A 24,636-nucleotide genomic window follows, 5' to 3' on the forward strand; every position below is an offset into this window, starting at 1 on the left:
TATACAGCTGTAAACATTTGCCTTAGTTGTAACTGATAGCAGCTACTGTTAGCATGTTGTAGCAAGACTGCGTTAGCATTCAATTAAACTAGCATTAAATTAAATCTTGATCACTTTATCTTAAATACAAATACAATGACTCAAATGCTGAAATGAATTAAATATTAAATGCCAATTTCTACTAGAGATTGGGATAAGCCAGTGCTAATCTCTTCAAGTGATAATAAACAGATCAGCTTTCGTCTTGTAGTCCTTCTGGGTTCTGAATTGTCTTGATCTATCAAACGCAATGTCTTTGGCTTCAGGAAGCTGTGTTTGCCAGCATTCAGGTTACATTCTCTGTTGGAAGTTCCGCCCCTTTTTGAAATGAAGATTCTGATTTGCTCTGATTTTAAGTTTGACCATCCTATAAGCACGTGAATATTTCAAATATTTAAAAAATGAAGATCAAATGTCTACATGTTTAATTACCGTATTTTTCTGCAATATAAGGCGCAGTTAAAATGTTTTAATTTTCCCCCAAATAGTCATTGTGTCATATAATCTGGTGCACTTTATGTAAGAATTTAACCAGTAGTTTCAGTTCTCCAGCGCAGAAACTGGAGCAGTATTAACATTAGCTGCTTACAGTGTTAAGCGCTTTTGCTGTTCAGAGGTGAGAATTATCTAACTGTAGTCTGCTGCTCACTGTGGCTAGCACTGCTGGAGCAGCATTAGCATTAGCTGCTAACTGCACTAAGCGCTTACTCTTTTTCGCCTTTCAGAGGTGAGTATTATCGGATTGTAGTCTGCTGCTAACCCCGCCTAGCACTGCTGGAGCAGCATTAGCATTACCTGCTAACCACAACTACTAAGTGCTAACTCCTTCACCTTCAGACTGTTTTTTTTTTAAGAATTTATAAGAAGTTTTGTTTACTTATCTTAGCTTTACAGGTGAATTAAAAGAAAAACGCCCCTGTTCCTTACTAGCAGTGATGTCAGTAACGCGTTACTTAGTAAGGCGTTACTCTAATCTGACCCTTTTTTTCAGTAACGAGTAATCTAACGCGTTACTATTTCCAATCCAGTAATCAGATTAAAGTTACTTATTTAAGTCACTGTGCGTTACTCTCTCTCTCTCTCTCTCCACCTCATCTCCTCCACACACACACACACACACACACACACACACACACACCGCTCCCTTACCCATTCCCCCTCCGCTCTTCCCCAATCACACGCGTCTCGCTTTCTCCCCTGTCTCTCTCTCTCGCGCTCGGCGTGTCTTTAGTTTCCGCCCGTTTTCGTTTTTCGCCAGTTCTCGGCTCCCTATCTCTTTATAAAGGCGTTTTTTTTTTGCGGCCGCGTCCCAATTCACTAGCCAGGGCAGCGGTCTGCCACAAATTTGATTGGCAGAGGAGAGCATTTAAAGATTTTACACCACACGTGATTGGAAGTTCACTGTGGCGCAGAGCGCACATACCGTAAAGACAAGAAAAGTTCCGGTGCTTTAAATGAACACTGTCAGAATTAAATCCTTCTCAGTAGTTGGGTCCGGTATGGGTCTGTATTGGACAACGTCTGGGTCCGGACCCGGACCGCAGTCTGCAAATATACACGGTCTAGACCATATACACGGTTCTGTTTTATAAAACCACTCCTTGCTGCCCTGCAGAGAACAACAAGTTCAATGTTCAGTTTTACAGTGTTAAATATGTCAGGTCAAGAAAGACTTTCTTTATTTTATATATTTTTTATAAAAACAAGTATTTATGTTTAGTAAAATCAAGAAAGACCATATTTTATTTGTTATAAAAAAATATTTATGTTAAGTTAATTTTTTTTATTTTTAGAAAAAAAAAACGTATTTTTTTAGGAAATAGTTCAACTTAATAGAGATAAATTGTTGCTGTTAAAAATGCATTTTCCAATAAAGGGAGTATTGGCAAAACTGGTTATAGTTTTTATGTTAAGGTGGCGCCGCGGCGGGAGGTGGTGTCTGCAGCTGCTGAAAGTAACTAATAAAGTAACTTGTAAAGTAACTTAGTTACTTTTAAAATCAAGTAATCCATAAAGTAAATAAGTTACTTTTTAAAGGAGTAATCAGTAATCAGTAATCCGATTACTTTTTCAAAGTAACTATACCATCACTGCTTACTAGTGTCGCAAAATACACCTTATAATCCAGTGCAAAAAATATGTTATGATAAAAAATATAAAGGTTACATGGAGAGTTTTCGTATTTTCAGATGACTATAAGCCTCATATTTATGTACTTCAACACTGCATAACTCACCACAATAAAACAAACACCATCTTTATTATAATTCTATTATTATTCTTTATTATGAACAGAAGTAACAATACAAAGGAGTCACAGGGATGGAGCACAGTTTCATCAGTCTGGCACGGAAGACATCTGACCAACCGTGTGAGATTGCGGTTCTTAAATAATCAAGTATAAAACTGCTACAAAATCTGGAGAATAAAGATAGAAATCTCAGATATAATAGAAGAAATATAATAAATTACAGACAGCATGGCGATAAAAAGTGAAGATCTGAAAATGAAGAGAATTCACAGAATATGAAGTAAAGTCATAACAGATTATCAAAATATACTTTGTATTGCAAACAGCCCTAAATGATGCTCGTTACAGTGATAAAGGAAGACTTCTGTACTTCTGCTTTTATTGTTGCTGTAGCCTAAAACCTTGTATCTCCAAAACTGTAACTTTATAGAAGTAAAAAAGGCTTAACTTTAATGTCAATATTAAAAAAAAGAATTTTGACTGGGACATTTTTTGTTAAATTAATACACATTTTTGACTTTGTACTATATGGACATATATGGCAAAAATGGAGATACAGGAACAAATTACAAAGATTACTATAGATTAGTCAGGGGTTTCTAGTTATGCTCCCGAGTGCCCATTTTTGTGCTTTACCTGCTTTGACATATCATATCTTAAGCTTTATAAAGGGCTGATGAGCTGTATTAGGAGGGGTCAGATTTACAAAAGCATCTTTATAAAATTATTTTTAAATTCTTGATTTTTTTAAGAAAAGTCAAGTTAAGAAAAAATATTCTTTAAAAATCTTACTTTACCACCACTTTAAGATCCAATTTATATATATTTTTTTACTACATAATTTACTTCCATTTTGCACAGTATTAACTTTAACATTAATGGCAAATACGTGTTAGCTTTTGAGAATCTGACCCCAGGTGAGCTACAGGATAAAAAACACATAAATAAATTAAAGTAAAGACTGGAAAACACTGACAGATAGATTAAAAAATTAACATACATCATATATAACCCTCAGGCTCACACACAGGGATTCCACTATTCTAAAATAAGCTCTAGCACCTTTTAGAACATCTGTGAACATTTTATAATAAAACTACATAATGTAGATTGGATGATTAAGCTAAACTGACTCAATCTAAACAACACAGATCTGTTCAGAATGATCATACTGTTCTACATCCATATTCATTATAGTTTGATGAAAAATACATCAGCGTTTTTGCAGCAAACATCCCAGTAATCGATTATCAATAAAACTAATAAGTGCTACATATGGAGAAGGGACAGAAGTGCTGTTTTTTAATATATAATAAGGTCCAAAAAGTCTTGAGAGCAGATCGCATTCGTTTTTAATTCAATACAAAGCAAATTGAGAGACAAATTGAGAAAAACATATATATATATTTTGTCAAGTAGCATTACAGCACGCTTGGAGGAAAGTGCAGCGACCCGGTTGCTATACATCAGCTCACAGACGCCTTGTGCTGATCGACATCACCCTAGGAGTGATGAGGGGAAAGAGCACCATCTAATGTACCCAACCAGTGAGAGCAAGGACAATTAATTGTGCTCTCTCAGGGCTCCGGCAGCTGATGGAAAGCTGCATGAACGGGATTCAAACCAACAATCTCCCAACCTTAGTGGCAATGCTTAGCCTGCTGCACTACCCAGAGCCCATTTATATACATTTCAATGGTAAAACACTACCATTGTTCATTTACAGCTTTAAACAAAATAATTTCTGACTATCTGTTTGCTCTCAGACTTCTAGACCCCAGAGAATCACATTTCACACTAGGAGCTGTACAATCATGGCATTAACTCTGAAAACAGTCCTAATGAACACTGCTCATTTATGCTGCTTTTAAAATATTCAAACAAACTTTTGACACTAACATGCCAAAAGTCATGGAATAGCAGCATATAGACTCTTCGTAAAGTATCACCTCAAGAGACATCTCGGAAACTTGGTGTTACAAGGTGTTACAATACCAGTTCCTGTCCCAAGACTTTTGGCATGTCAGTATTGTTACAAGAATTAGGAGAGTTTTTTGTAGAAGTACTATAACTATAACTCCTTGTGTGAATCTATTTTTTTAGTCAACAAAACAAATTTAACAATAATAATTTTACAACAAATGTCCAAATATTTGTTGTAAAATTATTGATTACTACAACTATACAAAAAATAAATAAAATAAAAGTTCACTCTATCTAAGTAACATGCAGATTTTCAATGGCCATACTAGTGCATCTAAAAAAAAAAAAAGAATATCCCTGAAAAGATCCATCACTGTCCAAAGACCAAAATGACTAAATTTTACATTTCATTTGTAAATCAAGGGAGCAGAGTCTGGAGGAAGAGTGGAGAGACGCACAGTCCAAACTGCTTGAGGACTAGTGTGAAGTTTCCACCAATCAGTGATGGTTTGTTTGGAGAGACATGTCTGATATCTGCTGGTGTTGATCCACTGTGTTTTATTATCAAGTCTAAAGTCAGTGCAGTTTTGTTTTCCCACAAAATCTTACAGCACTTCATGCTTCCCTCTGCTGACTTTAACTTTTATGGAGATGCGGATTTCATTTTCCAGCAGGATTTGGCATACTGCCCACACTGACAAAAGTATCACCAATTGGTCTTATATAATATTCTAATTTTCTGAGATGCTGATTTTTGGGGTTTCATGGGCTGTAAGCCAAAATCCTTATCAACAATAAAATAAACACTTTAAAATAGATCACTCTGTGTTTAATACATCTATATAATATACGAGTTACTGAAATAAATGAACTCTTCAATGATATTCAATTTTTTGCAATGCACTAGTAATTGTCTTGGTATAGATAGTTGCATAATTTACTTTAATTTGAAAAGAAATGGCTAGATCAGTGAGCCGTTATCACAAAAATTCACAGCAAACAGTAAAACACACAACAGTGAATACACAGAAAATCACAACTAATAAAATTCTATACAAAAAAAATACAAAAAAAGGCAGTTTTTTTATATGATCTGAAGCTACATTCTGTGATTTCTGCATCTTCTAATGTCTGGATTAAAGAAACGCTTTGTAAGAAACCCTACACCACATATTTAAATGTACATAGACAACAATTAATATAATATTTTTTTATTTTTGAATTGTGTTACTTCTGCATGCATTTCACTGCTGTCCAATGAAAACTGATTGATGTGTATTTCAATACCAGACAATATGTCCATTATTTGTCTAGATTTCTCCTTTATTTGAAACCTGTAGCTGTTTTAAACACTGTATAAATAATTCTGAATAGATCAATAGACCTTAAGGATGTGCCATATCGTATCATATGTAATAATATCACCAACATTTTTCAATTTTGTGAACGATATAATACCCTGTCATATCACCCACCCCTAATTATCACAGGGTGCTACTTTATTTATTTATTTATTTATTTATTTTTACTGTTTTTAGCAAAAGAAAAATTCACACTGTTCTCATTTCCTATTATATATCTACTAGAGACAGATTATATCTGTCCAGTATCATTTATTTTACTTTAATCCTGGATATATGGAGATATTTGGAGTGCATTATTAGTACTATTTGTATCATGTCATATCATATCTGATAAAATTCTTGCACATTTTAAAAATCTCAGTTAGGGGTGTGCCATATCGTGCCGTATGCAATAATACCGCCAACATTTTTGAATATGATGAATTACATTATAACTTAAAATATCATACCAGTTCACCCACTTCTAATTATCACATCAGGGTACTACTTTTTAGCCGTTTTTAGCAAAAGAAAAATTCACACTTTTTAATTTCCCATTATATATGTACTAGAGACAGATTATATCTGTCCAGTATCATTTATTTTACTTTAATCCTGGATATAAGGAGATATTTGGAGTGCATTATTAGTATCATGCCATTCTGGATCATTGACTTCTGTTACAAATCTGATAAAATTCTTGTATTTGTTAATATCTCAGTTAGGGGTGTGTTATATCATATCGTATGCAATAATACAATTTAATTTCATTTTGTTGCATTTTGTTTGCTTTTAATTCAAGAGTATCGTTATTGCAAAAATACCATTAAATATCGTGATATTATTTTTCGATCATATCGTCCACCTCTAATAGACATGCTCTGAAATTACGTATTTAATACTCTTATTTAAAACTTCCATTCAAATTTAAAGAACCTTCTCCTGTAAAGCCACCACTTTTGAGATACTTGTTTTTCATTGGACAGTGAGAATGTACTGCTTACACAGATGTTCAGTTGCACACATCGCCTGAGGGGTATAAAGCCCCCTGCGCTGGGCTGTGGAGCAGAGGAACTGTGCTCTCTCAGAAAAAACAGCAGTGTTTCAACTTATTAGATTACATGCTGCTGCTACAGGAAAAACGCACTAAATGACCTTTTAATACCGAAATCTTCTGAAGAAATACAAGATTCGATTAGCGGGAGTCTACAAACTTTTGGACGTGTTTTGTACGATGCATAAAAACCACATAATGTAGCTTTAAAAAAGTCTTAGAGTCAGTGCAGCATATTGACATGTAAACAATACTGTCAATACTAAGTAAATTATTATAGATTATATATACAGCTCTGGAAAAAATTAAGAGACCACTTCAGTTTCTGAATTAGTTTCTCTGATTTTGCTATTTATAGCTTTATGTTTGACTAAAATAAACATTGTTGTTTTATTCTATAAACTACAGACAACATTTCTCCCAAATTCCTAATAAAAATATTGTCATTTAGAGCATTTATTTGCAGAAAATAAATAAATAAATAACCCTGGTTTTTAATCAGTTTTTTTCATGCATCTTGGCCTCATGTTCTCCTCCACCAGTCTTACACACTGCTTTTGGATACCTTTATGCCTTTACTCCTGGTGCAAAAGTTCAAGCAGTTCAGTTTGGTTTGATGGCTTGTGATCATCCATCTTCATCTTGATTATATTCCAGAGGTTTTTAAATTGGCAAAATAAAATTAAAAAAATCACCATTTTTAAGTGGCCTCTTATTTTTCTATTCCAGAGTTGTATATTACATATAGATAAACACTATATGGAGACAAGTATTGGGACACAGATTTAAATCAATTACTTCAGATGTTTTCAGTCTCATTCTAGCCACAGGCGTATAAAATCGAGCCCCTAGCCAGGCAGTCTGTCTTTACAGACATAAGAGAAAGAATTAATGAAGTTAAAGAGCTGACTGAACTCTAGTGTGGTACAATAATAGTCCACTGCAACAAGTCAACTGCTGAAATTTCATAATTTCCACCTCGAAATCTCATAATTTCCACCTTATATCAGCTGTAAGTGGATATATTTAAAAAGGAAGCATTTTATAACAACAATAATTACATCAATAACTAGGATAAACAATAATAAAGTTATCCAAAAGCAGTGTGTAAGACTGGTGGAGGAGGAAATAATGCCAAGATGCATGAAGACTGTAATTAAAAACCAACCAGGGTTATTCCACCAAATATTGATTTCTGAATTCTTAAAACTTTATGAATATGAACTTGTTTTCTTTGCATTAATTGAGGTCTGAAAGCTCTGCATATTTTTTGTTATTTCAGCCATTTTTCATTTTCTGTAAATAAATACTCTAAATAACTATATTTTTATTTGGAATTTGGGAGAAATGTTGTCTGTAGTTTATATAATAAAACAACAATGTTCATTTTACTCAAACATATACCTATAAATAGCAAAATCTATTTATATAGAGAAACTGATTCAAAAACGTAACACTCTTATTTTTTTCCTGAGCTGTATATATACACACAGGCTGGTTTTAAAGTTTATAAGAGTGAGGTGTGAGGTGTCATGTTTGTGTCACATTATTTTCCATGCGTACGTTCGTTCATTCACATTAAAGATAAAAAAGGCACTGCGAATTATTATTATTATTATTACTGAGAAACATAAGAAATACAACTGCGCTCACATCACACACTGATAAGGCATGAACTGTGAACGCTCATACCATCTGCATTGAAGACGTGCTTATTCATCATCCTGTATAAAATGCCCGCTGATCAGAAGATGCTGGTTCTTCTGCGTTGGTTTGTGCTTGGTTTAGAAGTCGTATTCTGCCGCACACTGCTGGAGATATTCTTCATACAGTTTTCTCTGTTAATAAAAGATATAAAAACACATATTGAGAAGTGAACAGGGTCATAAAAAGATGACAACCATCTTAATACAATTAAATTTGACATTTTAATAAATGTAAAGAATTGTAGAGGATGCTTCCCTCTGCTGACAACTTTTATGAAGATGCGAATTTCATTTTCCAGCAGGATTTGGCACACTGCCCACACTGACAAAAGTACCAATTAGTCTTATATAATATTCTTTTTTTTTTTTTGAGACACTGATTTTTGGGTTTTCATTGGCTGTAAGCCAAAATCATCAACAAAAAAAGTGTGTTTAATACATCTCTATAATATATGAGTTTCACATATTGAACTAACTTACTAAAATAAAGTAACTTTTCAATGATATTAAAAGATTTTGAGATGCACTAGTGTGATTCTTGATAATAACTTTAGATTAAGGATTAATTACCGATAATATGAACAGATTAATAATTTTATATTTAAAAAATTTATTTTCCATTATCTGCGATACCACTACTATTATCTTGGTATTAACAGTCGTGGTTTGGCGATTAGCATTTGTTTTAAAGGATACTAAATAATCAAAAAATACATATATAATACAATATTTATATATACATATATATATTTTGCTTAAAACTATTTATGTTTTTTTCCTAAATTATTGCATATTACTGATCCATCTGTATACAGTACATTACACTACACATTTGCAGGGTTCGGTCATAAAAAACCTGAAAAAAGTCATGGAACTAAAAAGAATTGCATTTTCCAGGCCTTGATAAGTTTCGGAAAAATAAAAATACCCAGAAAGTTTTGGAAAAGTCATGGGAATTTGGTCTACAGATCTTTGTGTTTCAATTTATCGATGGAGAAAATCTATTTTGAGCAACAAAATACATTTGTTTAGAGTTAATTCAGTAATTTAGCTCTACACAATGGAGCTCTCAGGATCTGACACACATTTTATTTTTAAATATTGTGTATCAACATTTAATTTGATTCATTTTAGACCTACTATAATAAATTTTAATTTTAATTATAGATTTGGTTGCTTTTTGGTTTTATTGTCCATGTCTGCACTGATATAAAAAAAAAATTGTATGGTCATAAAAAATTGACATAGAAAAAATCATGAAAAATCATGTAAATGTATTGTTTAAAAAGTGTATGAACGCTGCATTCATATTTAAAAATATATTGATATTTACTGTAAAGATGCAACCAAGTCTTACCTTTTTGGCTTTGATGATTTCCTGAACGTAATCACTGCACTCAGTCAGACTCTTCTTCTCTTTCTTCGTGAGAGTTTTACAGCCTTGGCTGTTGAAAGGACAGAAAAACAAGGACAATATTGCAGTTGTTAATTCCTATATTCTTATACGGTAGCAGAATTTTGTGATTAATAGACAAATAAAATGCAACAAAGTGTCTTGGAACTAAATATTTTTTACTAGCGCTGTCAACATTAATGGTTAACAAACACAATTAAATTTGGAATCAGTAACACCTTATTTTTTTTTTATGCAATTAATTACACCACAAACGTTGACCCCAACTTCTGTCGATTTTTATTCTAGATTTTTATCTGGAGCGGTTCGCTTGTGGTGAGAACATGATCTGGTCTCGATACGACCCAGCTATCAAATATACTTCTATTTAATGGAGCTAAACTGCTGATTAGGTGGAGTGTAATCCAATATATAAGCCAGATGATATACTGCTACAAATAAATGCTGTCTCTACTGCTGCTCCATGCTGTTTACACACTAGGAGAGCGGTATGTGCAGCGTTCACTGCTCACACCTGCGCTCCACGTCACATTAAAATGCTGTGTTTAAAAGCACAGCTGCATTTTTTTGCATCCTGTGTTAAAGCAGCTTCACACTGCACAGATATACAGATATACACACTGGAACACAGAATATTCTCTCTATATTACTTTCTTGCTCCCGCGCAAGATAGCTCTGACCAATCAGAGGAGACAATGTGCTTGTGTGCTTTATTGGTGCACATTTTGATACATTTAGGTTTTTATGCCTGTGTGAAACCAAACCAAACCAAACAGAGGAGACAATGTGCTCACGTGGTTTATTAGTGAGCATTTTGGTGCGTTTAGGTTTTTATGCCTGTGTGAAACCAAACCAAACAGAGGGAGAAAAAAAAGGTCCAAATAAACAAACTGATAAAACAAACTGATCCAGACCATAGAATCTTTCACAACTACAGGTGTAAAAACGCTCTTTCATACTTAGCAAATTAAGTTATAATTCAGAAATCCTTACAACCAAACTGAGATAAAGTAAAAAAAAAAGTAGTAGTATTTTAATTTAACACCACTAACATAAATATGATTGCATTTTACATTTCTTACATTCATTCTTTTATTAACATTTAAATATCCACTATAAAAAAATGTGTATTAAGAAAAACAAGTGCGATTGCACTTGCACTAATTACAGAATATTGTTGTGATTAATCAGATTAATTCTTTAATCGACTGACACCACTACTTTATATACTGATGCCTATTGAGAGTTAAGAATGTTTTTTCTCCTCCTGTAAAGCAGCAATTGTAAAGAATTAAAGGTTTTACAAAGGGTTATTTGAGAGATGCATTTCAAAATAATAATGCTTCCATAAAATCTTTTATATCATCAGTCAAGAAAACCCTTTAAAGAACTTTAGCATACTGAGTAGTAACACACGTTCACTATACAGCCCAAGCACACTCAACAACGGCTTATTACAGAAACTACTGTGCACTGAAACCTAATCGTAAAGCAGCAGCGCCCTCTTGTGTCTGTAACGTGTCTGGACCACCAACACATAGAGACTTACCGTGCAAAATACCTGGCGAGAACTAAGAAAAAGTAGCACATGGCTCCAAAGATGATGATAGAAACTAACTGTCCGTCTTCAGGGACCCACTCCCACAGATACATCACTATTCCCTGATGGATAGAACATACAAACATGTGATCATAGGAATACAGTACCAGTCAATAGTTTGGACACATCTCTTTTTTTATGATTTTTTTTTAAATTGTAAATTTAATATTAAAGGCTACATAATCTATACAGGAACACATACAGAATTATCCTGTAAACAAAAAGTGTTATTCTATAAACACAAAAAATTCTATAGACAACCTTTCTCCCAAATTCCAAAAAAAAATATTGTCATTTAGAGCATTTATTTGTGGAAAATGAGAAATGGCTGAAATAACAAAAATGCAGAGCTTTCAGACCTCAAATAATGCAAAGAAAACAAGTTCATATTCATATAAACTCAGTTTTAAGAGTTCAGAAATCAATATTTGGTGAAATAACCCTGGTTTTTAATCACAGTTTTCATGCATCTTGGCATCATGTTCTCCTCCACCAGTCTTACACACTGCTTTTGGATAACTTCATGCTGCTTTACTCCTGGTGCAACAATTCAATCAGTTCTGCTTGGTTTGATGGCTTGTGAGCTGTATACTGCATCATATATGATAATATAAATTGCTTTATATATTTATACTTTTTTATCAATTAAATATTAAATATTGTTTCCATTAATATATTTAATAAGCAACTAAAGCAGTAAGCCAATACAATACAAGACATCTAATTATTGAAGGCTGCATTTCCTTTTCAGCCATATATGAAGGTTCCTCAGTCTTCTATAACATAAGGGCCAGGAATGCAGCCTACATAGGCTGCAGCCAAGCATTTGAGATGCAGTTACTAAAGATACTGTATATGAATGTGTGTGTGTGTGTGTAAGACAATACCGTAGACACAGTGAGGACTCGGGCGAGCCCCTCCCCCACCAGAGAGTCCAGGTCCTCTGAGATGAAGGTGGTGACAATAAAGCTGGTGATGAAGAGCGTGGGGAGGAAGAACGCCAAGAAGCCACACAGGAAAGAGTTAATATAGCTGCTCTTATTATAGCTCACGTTAGCCCTGCGGGGAAAGACAACAGGAAGAGACAGTGAGCTTGACATGAAAAATACCAGCTGACAGACAGCTAGCAGCTTATAGAGCATGCAGTCTTGTTTTTTTAACGATCTTATCGTAAATTAACTCAATATGTCCAAATGTTGGTGGACACCCCTTTAAAATATATGCATTTATCAATTGCTGACACAGAACCACAGGCTTATGAGGCACACTATTTTCATACATAAAGCGCACCAGATTATAAGACGCATTATGCAACACTAGTAAGGAACAGGGGTGTCTGCATGTTTTTCTTCAAATTAAGCATTTCTCGCTTCTAAATGGTGGTGGGAGTTTGGTTAACTAAGTTAAGTAAAGCTAAGTTAAGTAAACAAAACAGTCATTCTCAAAAATATATAAATATTCTTTTAAAGTCAAACGACTGCTGTATGTTAATCTACACAGATTTCTCTCCTGTTTATTTGGGTAAGTAAAGCGCCTCAGTTTATTTACAATAAGCTTAGATTTCTAGATTCTTCAAGTACTAAGGCTGGAACATTAGCATTAGCATTAGCAGCTCCACAGCGTTACACCGAGGAACCTAGTGTGAGTGTTCCGGTAAGCCAGGGTGATATTTGCTATTGGTCCATCCCACGTAAGTTGTTTTAACACGGTAAACACGCAGACCTTAGGCTCATAATAATCACCTCTGAATGGCGAAAAAGCTAGCACTGTGGTTAGCGGCTAATGCTGCTCCAGCAGTGCTAGCCGGGGTAAGCAGCAGGCTACAGGCCGATAATAATCACCTCCGAACGGTGAAAAAGCTAGCCCTTAGCATGGTTAGCAGGTAATGCTAATACTACTCCAGCCTCGGGCTAAAGTGAAATTCCTTTATTTTAAGAGCGCCTTATAGTGCAGAAAATACAGTATATAGTCTCTGTAGAGATGTACTGCCAATAGATTAGGACTCTCTAAAGCAGATAAAACCCTTAGTAAACATGAACTTAATGGCACAATCCAAGCATCAATGTCATGTATGGGTTACAGGGGTATAATGCCTTCAACTTAGAATTACACTGACTGTCAAAAGTCATGGGATAGCATGACATGCAGCATATCAGTGTCTATAGAAGAGTCTGACCTGTCCTGGGCGAGCTTATTGCTGATAGTGGAGGTGATGAGGTCACAGTCTTTCTCCAGCTGGTCGAGGGTCTTCTGCACAGCTTGGTTAATGGTCTTCTCTATTGTCTCACACACCTCGTCGATCTGGTTCACACACCTGCTTTGCTGTATGGAGAAACACAAACACACACACACACACACACACACACACAAAGTAAGAACAACACAGACAAAAGTAAGAACAACTCAGAAAGAAAATCACTACTTATACACTAAATTTACTGAATACACTATATTTTGTCAGTCTAAGGTCCGGACCGTCGCCATTTTAACTTCTGTTATGATTCAGTGCTATATCTTGTGTACTATATACATCTTTAATTTCAGCTCGTTCTCGTTTTTCTGCCAGTTCTCAGGCTCCCTATCTCTTCATAATAGTGTTTTTCCCGGCCGCGTCACAATTCACTAGCTGGGGCAGCGGTCTGCACAGATCTGATTGGCTGAGGAGAGCGTTTGTTAATATTACAGCACACGTGATTGGTCTGTGAGTTTACTGAGCCACAAAGCACGTTCAGCCGTAAAGACAAGAAAAGTTCCGCCGCTTTAAATGAACACAGTCAGAATTAAATTCGTCTCAGTAGTTTTTCGGTTTGGGTCCGCGTTGGACAACGTCTGGGTCCGGACCCGGACCCCCGTCAGCCTATTAGTGACCCCTGCACTATATGAACAAACGTATTGGGAAACCTGCTCATTCTTTGCTTCTTCTGAAATCAAGTGTACTAAAAAGAGTTTATCCCCTTAAAACCTCAATTTTCTATAGGCTGATACTATACGCCTTGAATTTCTGTTCAAGCATGACATAAAAAAAGTGTTATGTTCGATAAGAAACATTACTGAAAATCATAATCATATTTGTAAAAGGAAAAATATTAAGGAAATCTGTCTCTAAGAAAAACTGTCGAAATATAATGATTAAAAAACTTAACATTGGCACTTTCCTAAACTTTTTTTCTAAATCAATATTTTCCTGAATACAAATCAAACATCCTCCAAATGTCCTTCAAACCTTTGGGGTTGATTCCTTTTATTATTTGAAAATTATTAAGTGGAATAGAGAGTGGACAGCCAGCTTCTCCAAGCGTACTATAGGATTCTTTAAATAACTAATTTAACTGCAGATAAAAGTTTATATTTTCATAATTTGCCCCGATAAATCGCTTTTTACACCGTTATCCAGCTCAAAGTAGCTCCACACTTCCTTGGTAGAATCTGGAGAGCTCTGACATTTAAAACGAGGCATTAATAACTTAAAAAGTGCACAAGAAGCTTATTAAAAACCACTGTTTACATCCTATAACACTAGCTTCAGCTCCGTGCGCCGCCATATTGTACTGATAATACCATAGACATGCAGGGGTTGGACAATGAAACTGAAACACCTGTCATTTTAGTGTGGTTTAGTTTAGGTTTCATGGCTAAATTGGAGCAGCCTGGTGGCCAATCTTCATTAATTGCACATTGCACCAGTAAGAGCAGAGTGTGAAGGTTCAATTAGCAGGGTAAGAGCACAGTTCTGCTCAAAATATTGCAATGCACACTATAACATTATGGGTGAAATACCAGAGTTCAAAAGAGGACAAATTGTTGGTGCACATCTTGCTGGAGCATCTGTGACCAAGACAGCAAGTCTTTGTGATGCATCAAGAGCCACGGTATCCAGGGTAATGACAGCATACCACCAAGAAGGACCAACCACATCCAACAGGATTAACTGTGGACGCTGTAAGAGGAAGCTGTCTGAAAGGGATGTTCGGGTGCTAACCCGGATTGTATTCAAAAACATAAAACCACGGCTGATCAAATCACGACAGAATTCAATGTGCACCTCAACTCTCCTGTTTCCACCTGAACTGTCCGTCACCACAATAAATTATTGTGCTCTAAAACCAGGTGTTTCAGTTTCATTGTCCAACCCCTGTATATATATAGACTCCGCATAGCCTGCCTCCTGCCGTATCAGCCGGCGCCCAGTGCATTTTTTAAATACACTGATGAGGGTGTTTAATACAGCTATAATAATCACAACTCTAAAAATTTTAACCCGATTTTCACACGATTTGGTTTGTAACAAACAGCAGAGATGTAGTTATGATTCAGGATGCTGTCATACATTACAAATACGTACTTTCATGCTAAAATACTTTGTATTATGTCCTTTAATAATGACAGACATAGCCTGGATAACAGTGTAAAAAGCTATTTATAGGGGGCAAAATATGCCACAAAGCACCCCTTGTAAAGAGTGCTGGGCAAAAAGTTGTAAAATCAGGTTAAATACTGCTGTCCCATGACATTTGGCATATCAGTGCATTGTGCACAGTCCAGATACACATCCTATGCCATGTTACAGCAGCAGCAGGAGGCGTTTTCAGCTTCAGCACATCTCCACTGAGGACCAGCCCGGCCCTGCTGAGGGAATACAGTGCTGACAGGAGCTCTGCTGCTGCTGCTGCTGCAGAGTGAGACATAAATCCGTTTCCTCTGACGCGGCTGCAGCAAACAGCACACACTTACTCATATCTCACTCCCCCAGAGCTGTGCAGAGAGAGAGAGTGATACACACTACTGTCTCACTCTCACACCCTCATCCAGATACATCCTACACTTCCTCAATCTCACTAATCTCACACTCACCTCCACTTCCGCAATATGAACGATCAACTATGAGTCTGTCAGTCCACAGTTTAGCTTTATAGATATATATATTTAAATTTAGCTTTTAATAATAGCTTTTATTAATAACATTACAATTACTGTATTATCTAACCCCTTACCACACTGTAGCAACTCAGTCTATACTGCACTAACATAAATAAAAGTTGTTTGTTCTTTAAAACTATTCACATTTACTGTTTTTTTTTCTAAAACATTAGCTCTTTTTGAAGTTGTTACCATTACAACCACAGTGTTGCTGTTTATAATCAACATTAAATCATATTGGATTGAGTGGGTGAATCGTTGGTTTAAAGGGTGGTTTGAAAAGTAGATGGATGGGTGGTTTTGGTGGATGAATGGTTTGGTTGGTAGTTGGGTGGATGGATAGACAAATAGATAGATGAATATGTGGAGGGATGGGTAAAAATATTTATTTTTTTTCCCCATTCTCTCCCAAGGCCAAATGTGCTCTCTCGTGGCTCGGACAACTGATGGCAAGGTGCATCAGCAGGATTCGAATAAGCGACCAGCGGATCATAGTGGCAACGCTTTAGACCGCTGGATGACTCGGCGCTGGGTGAACAGATTATTACAAGAATAGATGAAAGGATGGATGAATGGATGGACAAAGAGAAACAGGCGGTAGATGAATGGATGTATAGAAAAACAGATAAATGGAAAGATGAACAGACAAAAAAAGATGGAAGAATGGACAAAGTGATACAGTATATGGACAGATAGATGGATAAATGGTAGAACAGAGAGGTGTGAGGATGAACAAAGGGATACAGTAGATGGACAGATGGAAGAATGAACAGAGAGGTGGAGGGATGGACGAAATTATAGAGTACGGTAGATGGATAGATGGAAGGATGGACGAAATTATAGAGTAGATGGATAGATGGAAGGATGAACACACAGAGGTGGAAGGATGAACACAGAGAGGTGGAAGGATGGACGAAATTATAGAGTAGATGGATAGATGGAAGGAAGAACACAGAGAGGTGGAAGGATGAACACAGAGAGGTGAAAGGGTTGACAAAATTATAGAGTAGATGGAAGGATGAATGGAGGAATATATGGACAGATAGATGGATAAATGGTAGAACAGAGAGGTGTGAGGATGAACAAAGGGATACAGTAGATGGACAGATGGAAGAATGAACACAGAGAGGTGGAAGGATGGACGAAATTATAGAGTAGATGGATAGATGGAAGGATGAACACAGAGAGGTGGAAGGATGAACACAGAGAGGTGAAAGGGTTGACGAAATTATAGAGTAGATGGATAGATGGAAGGATGAACACAGAGAGGTGGAAGGATGAACACAGAGAGGTGAAAGGGTTGACGAAATTATAGAGTAGATGGATAGATGGAAGGATGAACACAGAGAGGTGGAAGGATGAACACAGAGAGGTGAAAGGGTTGACGAAATTATAGAGTAGATGGATAGATGGAAGGATGAACACAGAGAGGTGGAAGGATGAACACAGAGAGGTGAAAGGGTTGACGAAATTATAGAGTAGATGGAAGGATGAATGGAGGAATGGATAGGTGAAAAGGATGGACCAAGGGATATAGTAGATGGATAGATAAAGGGATAAATATAAGAATGGATAGGTGAAAGAATGGACAGAATTACTGAGAAGATAGACATAAGGATAAAGAAACAAATAGATAGGTGAAAGAATGGACAAAGTGACATAATAGATGGATAGATGGAGGGATAAATGAAATAATAGAAGGATGGATAAATGGAAGAATAGAGAGGTGTAAGGATGATCAAAATGATTCAGTTGATGGATTAATGGAGGTGATAGGTGGAAGGATGGACAAAAAACAGATGGACAGATGATACAGTAGATTGATAGACAGAATGAAAAACAGACAAATAGATAGAAGGAACAATGGATAAAGTGATACAGAAGATGGATAGATGAATGGATAAATGAAAGAATGGATAGGTGTAAGGATGAACAAAGGGATCCAGTAAATGGACAGATGGAAGGATGGACAGACAAAAATATAGGTGTAAGGATGAACAAAGGGATCCAGTAAATGGACAGATGGAAGGATGAAAAGACAAAAATAAAGGTGGAAGACTGGACAAAGTAATACAGTCGATGTATAGATAGATGGATGAATAGAGAAGTGGACAAGTAAAATGGACAAAATGATAGAGTAGATCAATAGATAGAAGTATGAACAGACAAATAGATAAGTGAAAAAAATAAAGTGATACAGTAGATGGACAGATAAATGGATGTATGGATAGGTGGATAGGTGGATATATGGACAAATGCATACAGTAATTAATGCCTAGGTTTATGTATGGGTGGGTGGTTGCAGAAATTAATGGATGTATAGATGGTGAGTGGATGGATGCATGGGTGGATGGACTGTATTATGGGGGAATTTTACTAAATGTATAATATTAAAACTATATATATATTTTAAGTTTTCTGTATGAAGTGTGTTGTAAAGGTCTTACTTTCTGTGGGTTGGGGATGTATATGGTGGGCATTTCAAAGCCGCATTTGTTGAGTCCGGGTCTGCGGCACAGCTCCTGCACTATCTGCATCATCACTCTCTGAGAATAAAAGAAGAGCCAGAGGGGAAATGATCAGCCGGAGATCAGCCGGTGGAAAGCTGTTCCAACACACAGATCAGCCTTTTACTGCATCAGCCCGACCCAGAGACGCTCTCTCCTCCAGCAGGGTGACGGATGCTGACGCCTGGCTTCCTGGAACAAGACACACACACACACACACACACACACTCACACAGAGCCACGCCCACCTGTCTGTCTGTCTCCCGTCCCGCCTCGTCAGCTTTACTGAGGTAGAAACGCAATTTATCTCCACATTTCTCGCTCAGCTTCTCCACGATGTTGAGCGTTCGCTTACACAGCGCCTGTCCCATCGGGTCGAAGAACACGAAGATCAGATCCGCCTGCTCGCCTGAATCACACACACACACACACACACACATACAAATCAGCATGAATAACATAAAATAATTACATAACCCCCAGATTGCTTTAAAACTCATGCAGTTATGACTTGGCCAGATTCGTGTTCCAATTTATTATGCAAGTAATATTTTTCTCAGAATTTAACTTAATTGGTCAATGCAAATGACAGTCAATTAGTAATTACTAAATCATGAACCATTAAACTGTATAAATCCCTTTTTTTAATAAAAACTAAAAATACACTATTAAGCAGGTCACAGGTTTCAAGCAATATGGGAAAGAAAAAAAAAGTATCTCTCTGCTGCAAAAAAAAAAAAAAAAAAGTAAAATAATGCAGTGCCTCAGACTAGGTATAAAAACATTAGATATTTCATGAAAACTGAAGCCTGATAAAAAATACTGTAACGTGATTTGGGGCTGAATCAGAGCACAGATGAGTTCTTGCAGATTTAGGCAACATAATAAAGGTTTCTGCCATAAAAAATAATCAGATTACCATCCTCCCCTAACCTCAACCCGATAGAGAACCTTTGGAGTATCCTCAAGCTAAAGCTCATATCGAAACAGCAGCTCTCGGAGGCTATTTTGACATACTGCAACGGAATTTAAGCCGAAATTTTACAAAAACTCAAAAAAAGTTCAATGGATGCAAGAATTGTGAAGGTGACATCAAAGAAGGTGTCCTATGTTAACATGTAAATTGTTAATATGTTTTTGACTGAAAATAATTGAAACTCAAAAAATTACCATTTGCAATTCTTTACAACCTATAAAATGTTTAAAAAAACTGTTGTGATTATAATTTGGAAGAGTGCATTTTGAGTTTTTCATAAAAAAAAAATACTGTTATTGGGAGGTTCATTCAAAATATTACATTTTACACTTAACGGGTCGTAACTTGAAATTATACTGACTGTCATTTGCATTGATAATTAAGAGGGTGCAACAAGATGGTGTTAAGGTGCTGCCGTATAATAGGTCTCTCAGAAGCTATTTTTGGATAGTGTACCTCCTGGTGAGAGACTGCTGATGGCTAGAGATGCCTCTATGACTCAATCGTAGACATTTTACCCACTTGACAGATATTGAGAGTTATCTAGGAGGTCTAGCAGCCAGCCAAATGTAAATGAGAATCCTGGATTTCTACAGACTAGAACTGTATCATCTTTAGTTACAAAATCCAGGTTCTGTTTTGAAAAATAGAATAGTAACCTAACAGGGTACTAGAACCTGCTTTCCATTACAGTGCTGTTTTTCCCCATTAAACTACTTATCCTTGCACTCTAATATTGTAACCACTTAAATATATCATCATGATATTCACACATATACAAAGATATAAAGATTCATTCAAGTCCAACTCCTTCATCTTTCTTACCAAACGACGTAATGGCGCTGTTGACATCGAAGGGATAGACCATGTCTCCGTCCACCAGCCCAGGGGTGTCCACGAACGTCACCAGGCTGAATTTCTTCTGCTTGGAGGTGGAGATCTCGGCACACAGGTAGTCCGTGACACCTACAACACACAACTGCAGCCATACATAACCCTGCACTGGAGGAACAGCACGCCAAAAAACTGAGCAAGCTTTCACATTGCAGTCAGTTTAAAACCATGCACTTTGCAGTTTTATGGCTTTTATAATGCGCGTCTGGTGTCATGATGTGTGGTGCAATTTTGTATGACGACAGATCACCTTTGGTTTTCATTACAGGCACTGTAATTCACGTTAATTCAAACAGGACAATGCTCGTCTACATGCTGCTGCTGCTGCTTTCTCATGAGCCCTAATTGAAAATGTGTGGGATGCTAATGTATGTTCTATCAACACCCTCAAGCACAGCTACCACAAAATTGATGGATTATCGCAGGGCTCCATTAAGAACCTCTACAACTCCATACTGAGACACCCGGCATCATTACACGTGTTTAACAATCTGACACCTCCCCCCGATGGAACTATTTCTTTGTTGAGCCTGTATATATTTACTTCATAAAGTCCTGACATATAAAACCCTCTCATTCTCGACCTCAGGTGTCTGATTCACAGGTCTGGTCAGAGCTTGGTTACGCCCCCCGCAGCTACGGCAGGTGGTCTGTTGTCATGGTTGCCCACAACAGCTCTTCAACTGGCAGCTTTAAGGCAGAACCACATAAAGCTAGCCAGTGAAGAACGACTGTGAAGCAACGCCCAGCCAGCTACCACTCACAGTTCTGTCACAGGGGGAATGAATGAAATGAGATTTGTCCTATTGAAACACCACAAATGACTTTCTTTCAACAACCCCCCCATACCCCCCCCCCCCCCACCCCACCGCCGGCCATCCGACACATAAATATTACAATAACTACATATTCTCTCTCTTGACTGTGTTATATTAACTTAATACAAATCAACAGCCCAAAAATACAGCTAAAAACTACAAAAGTAGACAACAGACCCAACAATAAATGCTTAATTTTCCTACAAAGATCACTCATTTGTATGTCTACAGTAACGTTACACCAAGGCAGCCAAAACATTAAGTACACACAAAAACTCACCAGTCAGGCGGCCTATTATTGTGAATTAGTTGCACATTGAAGGGCAGCCTTTAAAAAGGCTTTTTAATATAATATGACACAATATCTGTCTCATTTACTGTTGCAATTCCATGATAGTTAGCTTTTAAACTATTGAACTAATCCAGCATGAGCTCCGTTTATGACTAAGCAACGCGCAACACCTTCAACACAGTGCTGTGAAGGGGTTACACAGCCATGGCCCCGCCCCCGGAGTGAAAATCATGAATCTGATTGGTTAGACTGTCCTTCGACTTTGCTAATAGACTCATTACTACACCCTTCTCAAAATCAGCACAGTCACGTCAAAGCTAATATTACTGACCCAGTTAACCTACAAACTGAAGCTACTATAGTTAGATCCATTAGCTAACTAGCTTACTAAATATTAGGGGTGTCACGATTCTCTAAATCCTCGATTCAATTTTATTTCCGATTTTAGGGTCACAATTCGATTCTCGATTTTCTTTTCTTTTTTTTTTTCCTTTTTTTTTTACAGCAGACAGGCCTATGCCAGTTTTAGATTAGTCTATGGTCAGTCATTGGTTTGATTTTACAATATTTACAATATCTTATTTCAAAAGGTGGGCTTGATATAAGTGATGCAAAGTGATACAAGTGATCTGTAATACACCACATAACCCTACACCTGACCCTAACCTTAATCCTTAATCAACCATAAAATCTAACCCTACACCTAACCCTAACCTTAACCTAAGCTTCAAATCTAACACTAAACCCAATCCTAAAATATTAAAATAAACGTTTGGATTAGAGTTGAATGTAGGGTTATATTCAATAGAGAATCATTTACTTTCACCTTTTAGTTCATTTGCATTTAATAGACATGTAGTTAAATGTTAGTTGAATGTCAGTTGAGCATCAAAGAGGCCATCAAATGGACCATCCAAGTTCAGTGTTACCTAGATATTAAATATCAGATCATTTAAAGTAGTACTGTGCCACATCTAAACTAACACAGCATGTGACAAGACTATCACTTGCATGTCTATCATCAGAAATTATTCTCAGGTTTTGTTTCTGACTATGAATGGCTTCTGTATATAACTTCATCAGCTAAATGTACTATGTAAATACTTACATAGTTGTTTGTTTAGTTAAATAACTCTTATTGTAGAGTGTTTTACAAAAACCTTTTGTACATAATTCTATAAATAACCTTTTTTTTTTTTTAAACTGATTCAATAGTACACCAAAAGAGGAGTCGAGGACAAAGGAACCCCTTTTTTTAAGGCACACAGAACTGTTTTTGTGTTATAGAGTCCAGTTGGAGAAATAAATGTACTGTATGCATTATCCAATTATACAAACTGTCAAATGAATATGTTAAAAATTAAGATTAAATCCTTTTCAATATAGTAATTTAATGTAAAATTAATGTAAATTATTTGATCAACTCTAAACAAGTCCATTACTGAATACTGATGGAATAACAGAATAATAAACCTTTAAAAATGTCCCCACTGGTTTCTAGTGGACACTGAAGCTCTTTCAGGCTGGCAGCAGCAGGTGGTCATGATTTGGTACAAACCACAGTCCTGTTCCTTCTCTAATTAACATTCTTCAAGTCCGCTCTCATATCAAACCCTTCTGTCAGTTCTTTCATCTCCCCCAACACCACACACACACACACACTCACACACACACGATATATTGCCATGTTTTACAAAATATCCATCCCATAAATATATATATATATATACAGTACCAGTCATTTCATTATTGTAAAATGTTCTGTACTGTGGATTAATATAAAAGGCATTTATTTTAGATTCTTCAAAGTAGCACCTTTTGCTTAGATGACAGCTTTACACATCTCAGCTGGATTTTCATTTCAGGCTTTCAGTTAACAGCTGTGCTGAACTCCTCAAGAGTTAACTACTTGAATTTCTTGTCTCTTGATAAAGTGTTTGAGAGCATCAGTTGTAAAGTAGTGAAGAGGTAGAGTTACACGTATACAGTGAATCTGAGCTCTGAGTAATGTTCGAATCCAGGTTATGGCAAAAACTACGTAACTCAGTAAAGGAAAAAAAATACTTTAAGAAATAAAGATTTAAAAGTATCGTGAAATGCAGTCCCAAAGACCATCAGAAACATTATGATGAAACTGGCACTCATCAGGACTGCTCCAGTAAAGAAAGAGCAAGGGAGACAAACGCTTTAAATGAATGCATGATTCAACTACTCTAAGTTGCACCCATTGCTGACACAGATGTGCAAATGCACACTCACAGCTTGTCTAGTATCTGTAGAGAGGTACTGCCAAAGGAATAGGACTCTATAGACCAGATAAACAAACTTGAACATATTGGCACCATGTCTAATGCCACCAGTACTGTGTTGTGAAGCAGCCTCACTAATGCTGAATTGTCACTGAATGCAATCAAATCCTCACAGCGACGCCCCTCCAAAATCAAGTAGAAAGCCTTCTTCTCCGAACAGTAGAGACACTTCAACAAAAGCAGGATAATTAGTTTTAATATCCTAGATTTGTAAAAAACTAATGAATAAGAAGTTTTCTCAACTCTTTTGTATATATATATATATACCGTGTGTAAAATATATCTGTATCTCTCTCTCTATGTATATACATATATACGAAATAGTTGGTTTTATGTATTTACTTTGTTTACAGTGTATCAGAATTTCATAATAAATTGACCAATTGAAATGTTCCAAAATTGCAAAACTCTTTTTTTTTTTTCAATTAACTTCCATTGAAATTTAAGGTGTTTTCCTTTTCTCCTGTAAAGTTGCTGCTTTGGAAATGTATTATTTAAATTATGCATTAATATGCATTATCATTGGGCAGTGAAATTACATTTAAAAGTACAGCTCTGAAAATAAAAATAAGAGACCACTTTAAAAAATGATG

General features: G+C 36.2%; 1 protein-coding gene across 1 annotated transcript in view; it reads right to left on the reverse strand.

The window, feature by feature from the left end:
- Positions 1-2,296: 2,296 nt before the first annotated feature.
- Positions 2,297-24,636, reverse strand: part of si:dkey-98f17.5 (uncharacterized protein LOC569123 homolog) — a 35,018-nt gene continuing 12,678 nt past the window's right edge. The window contains exons 5-12 of the mRNA XM_049470695.1: positions 20,556-20,696; positions 19,003-19,163; positions 18,695-18,793; positions 13,507-13,652; positions 12,218-12,389; positions 11,280-11,392; positions 9,674-9,761; positions 2,297-8,448 (exon numbers count right to left, since the gene is read on the reverse strand). Of these exons, the coding sequence (XP_049326652.1) occupies positions 8,395-8,448; positions 9,674-9,761; positions 11,280-11,392; positions 12,218-12,389; positions 13,507-13,652; positions 18,695-18,793; positions 19,003-19,163; positions 20,556-20,696 (974 nt within the window). The 3' untranslated portion in view covers positions 2,297-8,394. The remainder of the gene's footprint in view (positions 8,449-9,673; positions 9,762-11,279; positions 11,393-12,217; positions 12,390-13,506; positions 13,653-18,694; positions 18,794-19,002; positions 19,164-20,555; positions 20,697-24,636) is intronic.

The sequence above is a fragment of the Astyanax mexicanus genome, chromosome 22 (assembly GCF_023375975.1).
Source record: "Astyanax mexicanus isolate ESR-SI-001 chromosome 22, AstMex3_surface, whole genome shotgun sequence".
NCBI classification, from domain to species: Eukaryota; Metazoa; Chordata; class Actinopteri; order Characiformes; family Acestrorhamphidae; genus Astyanax; species Astyanax mexicanus.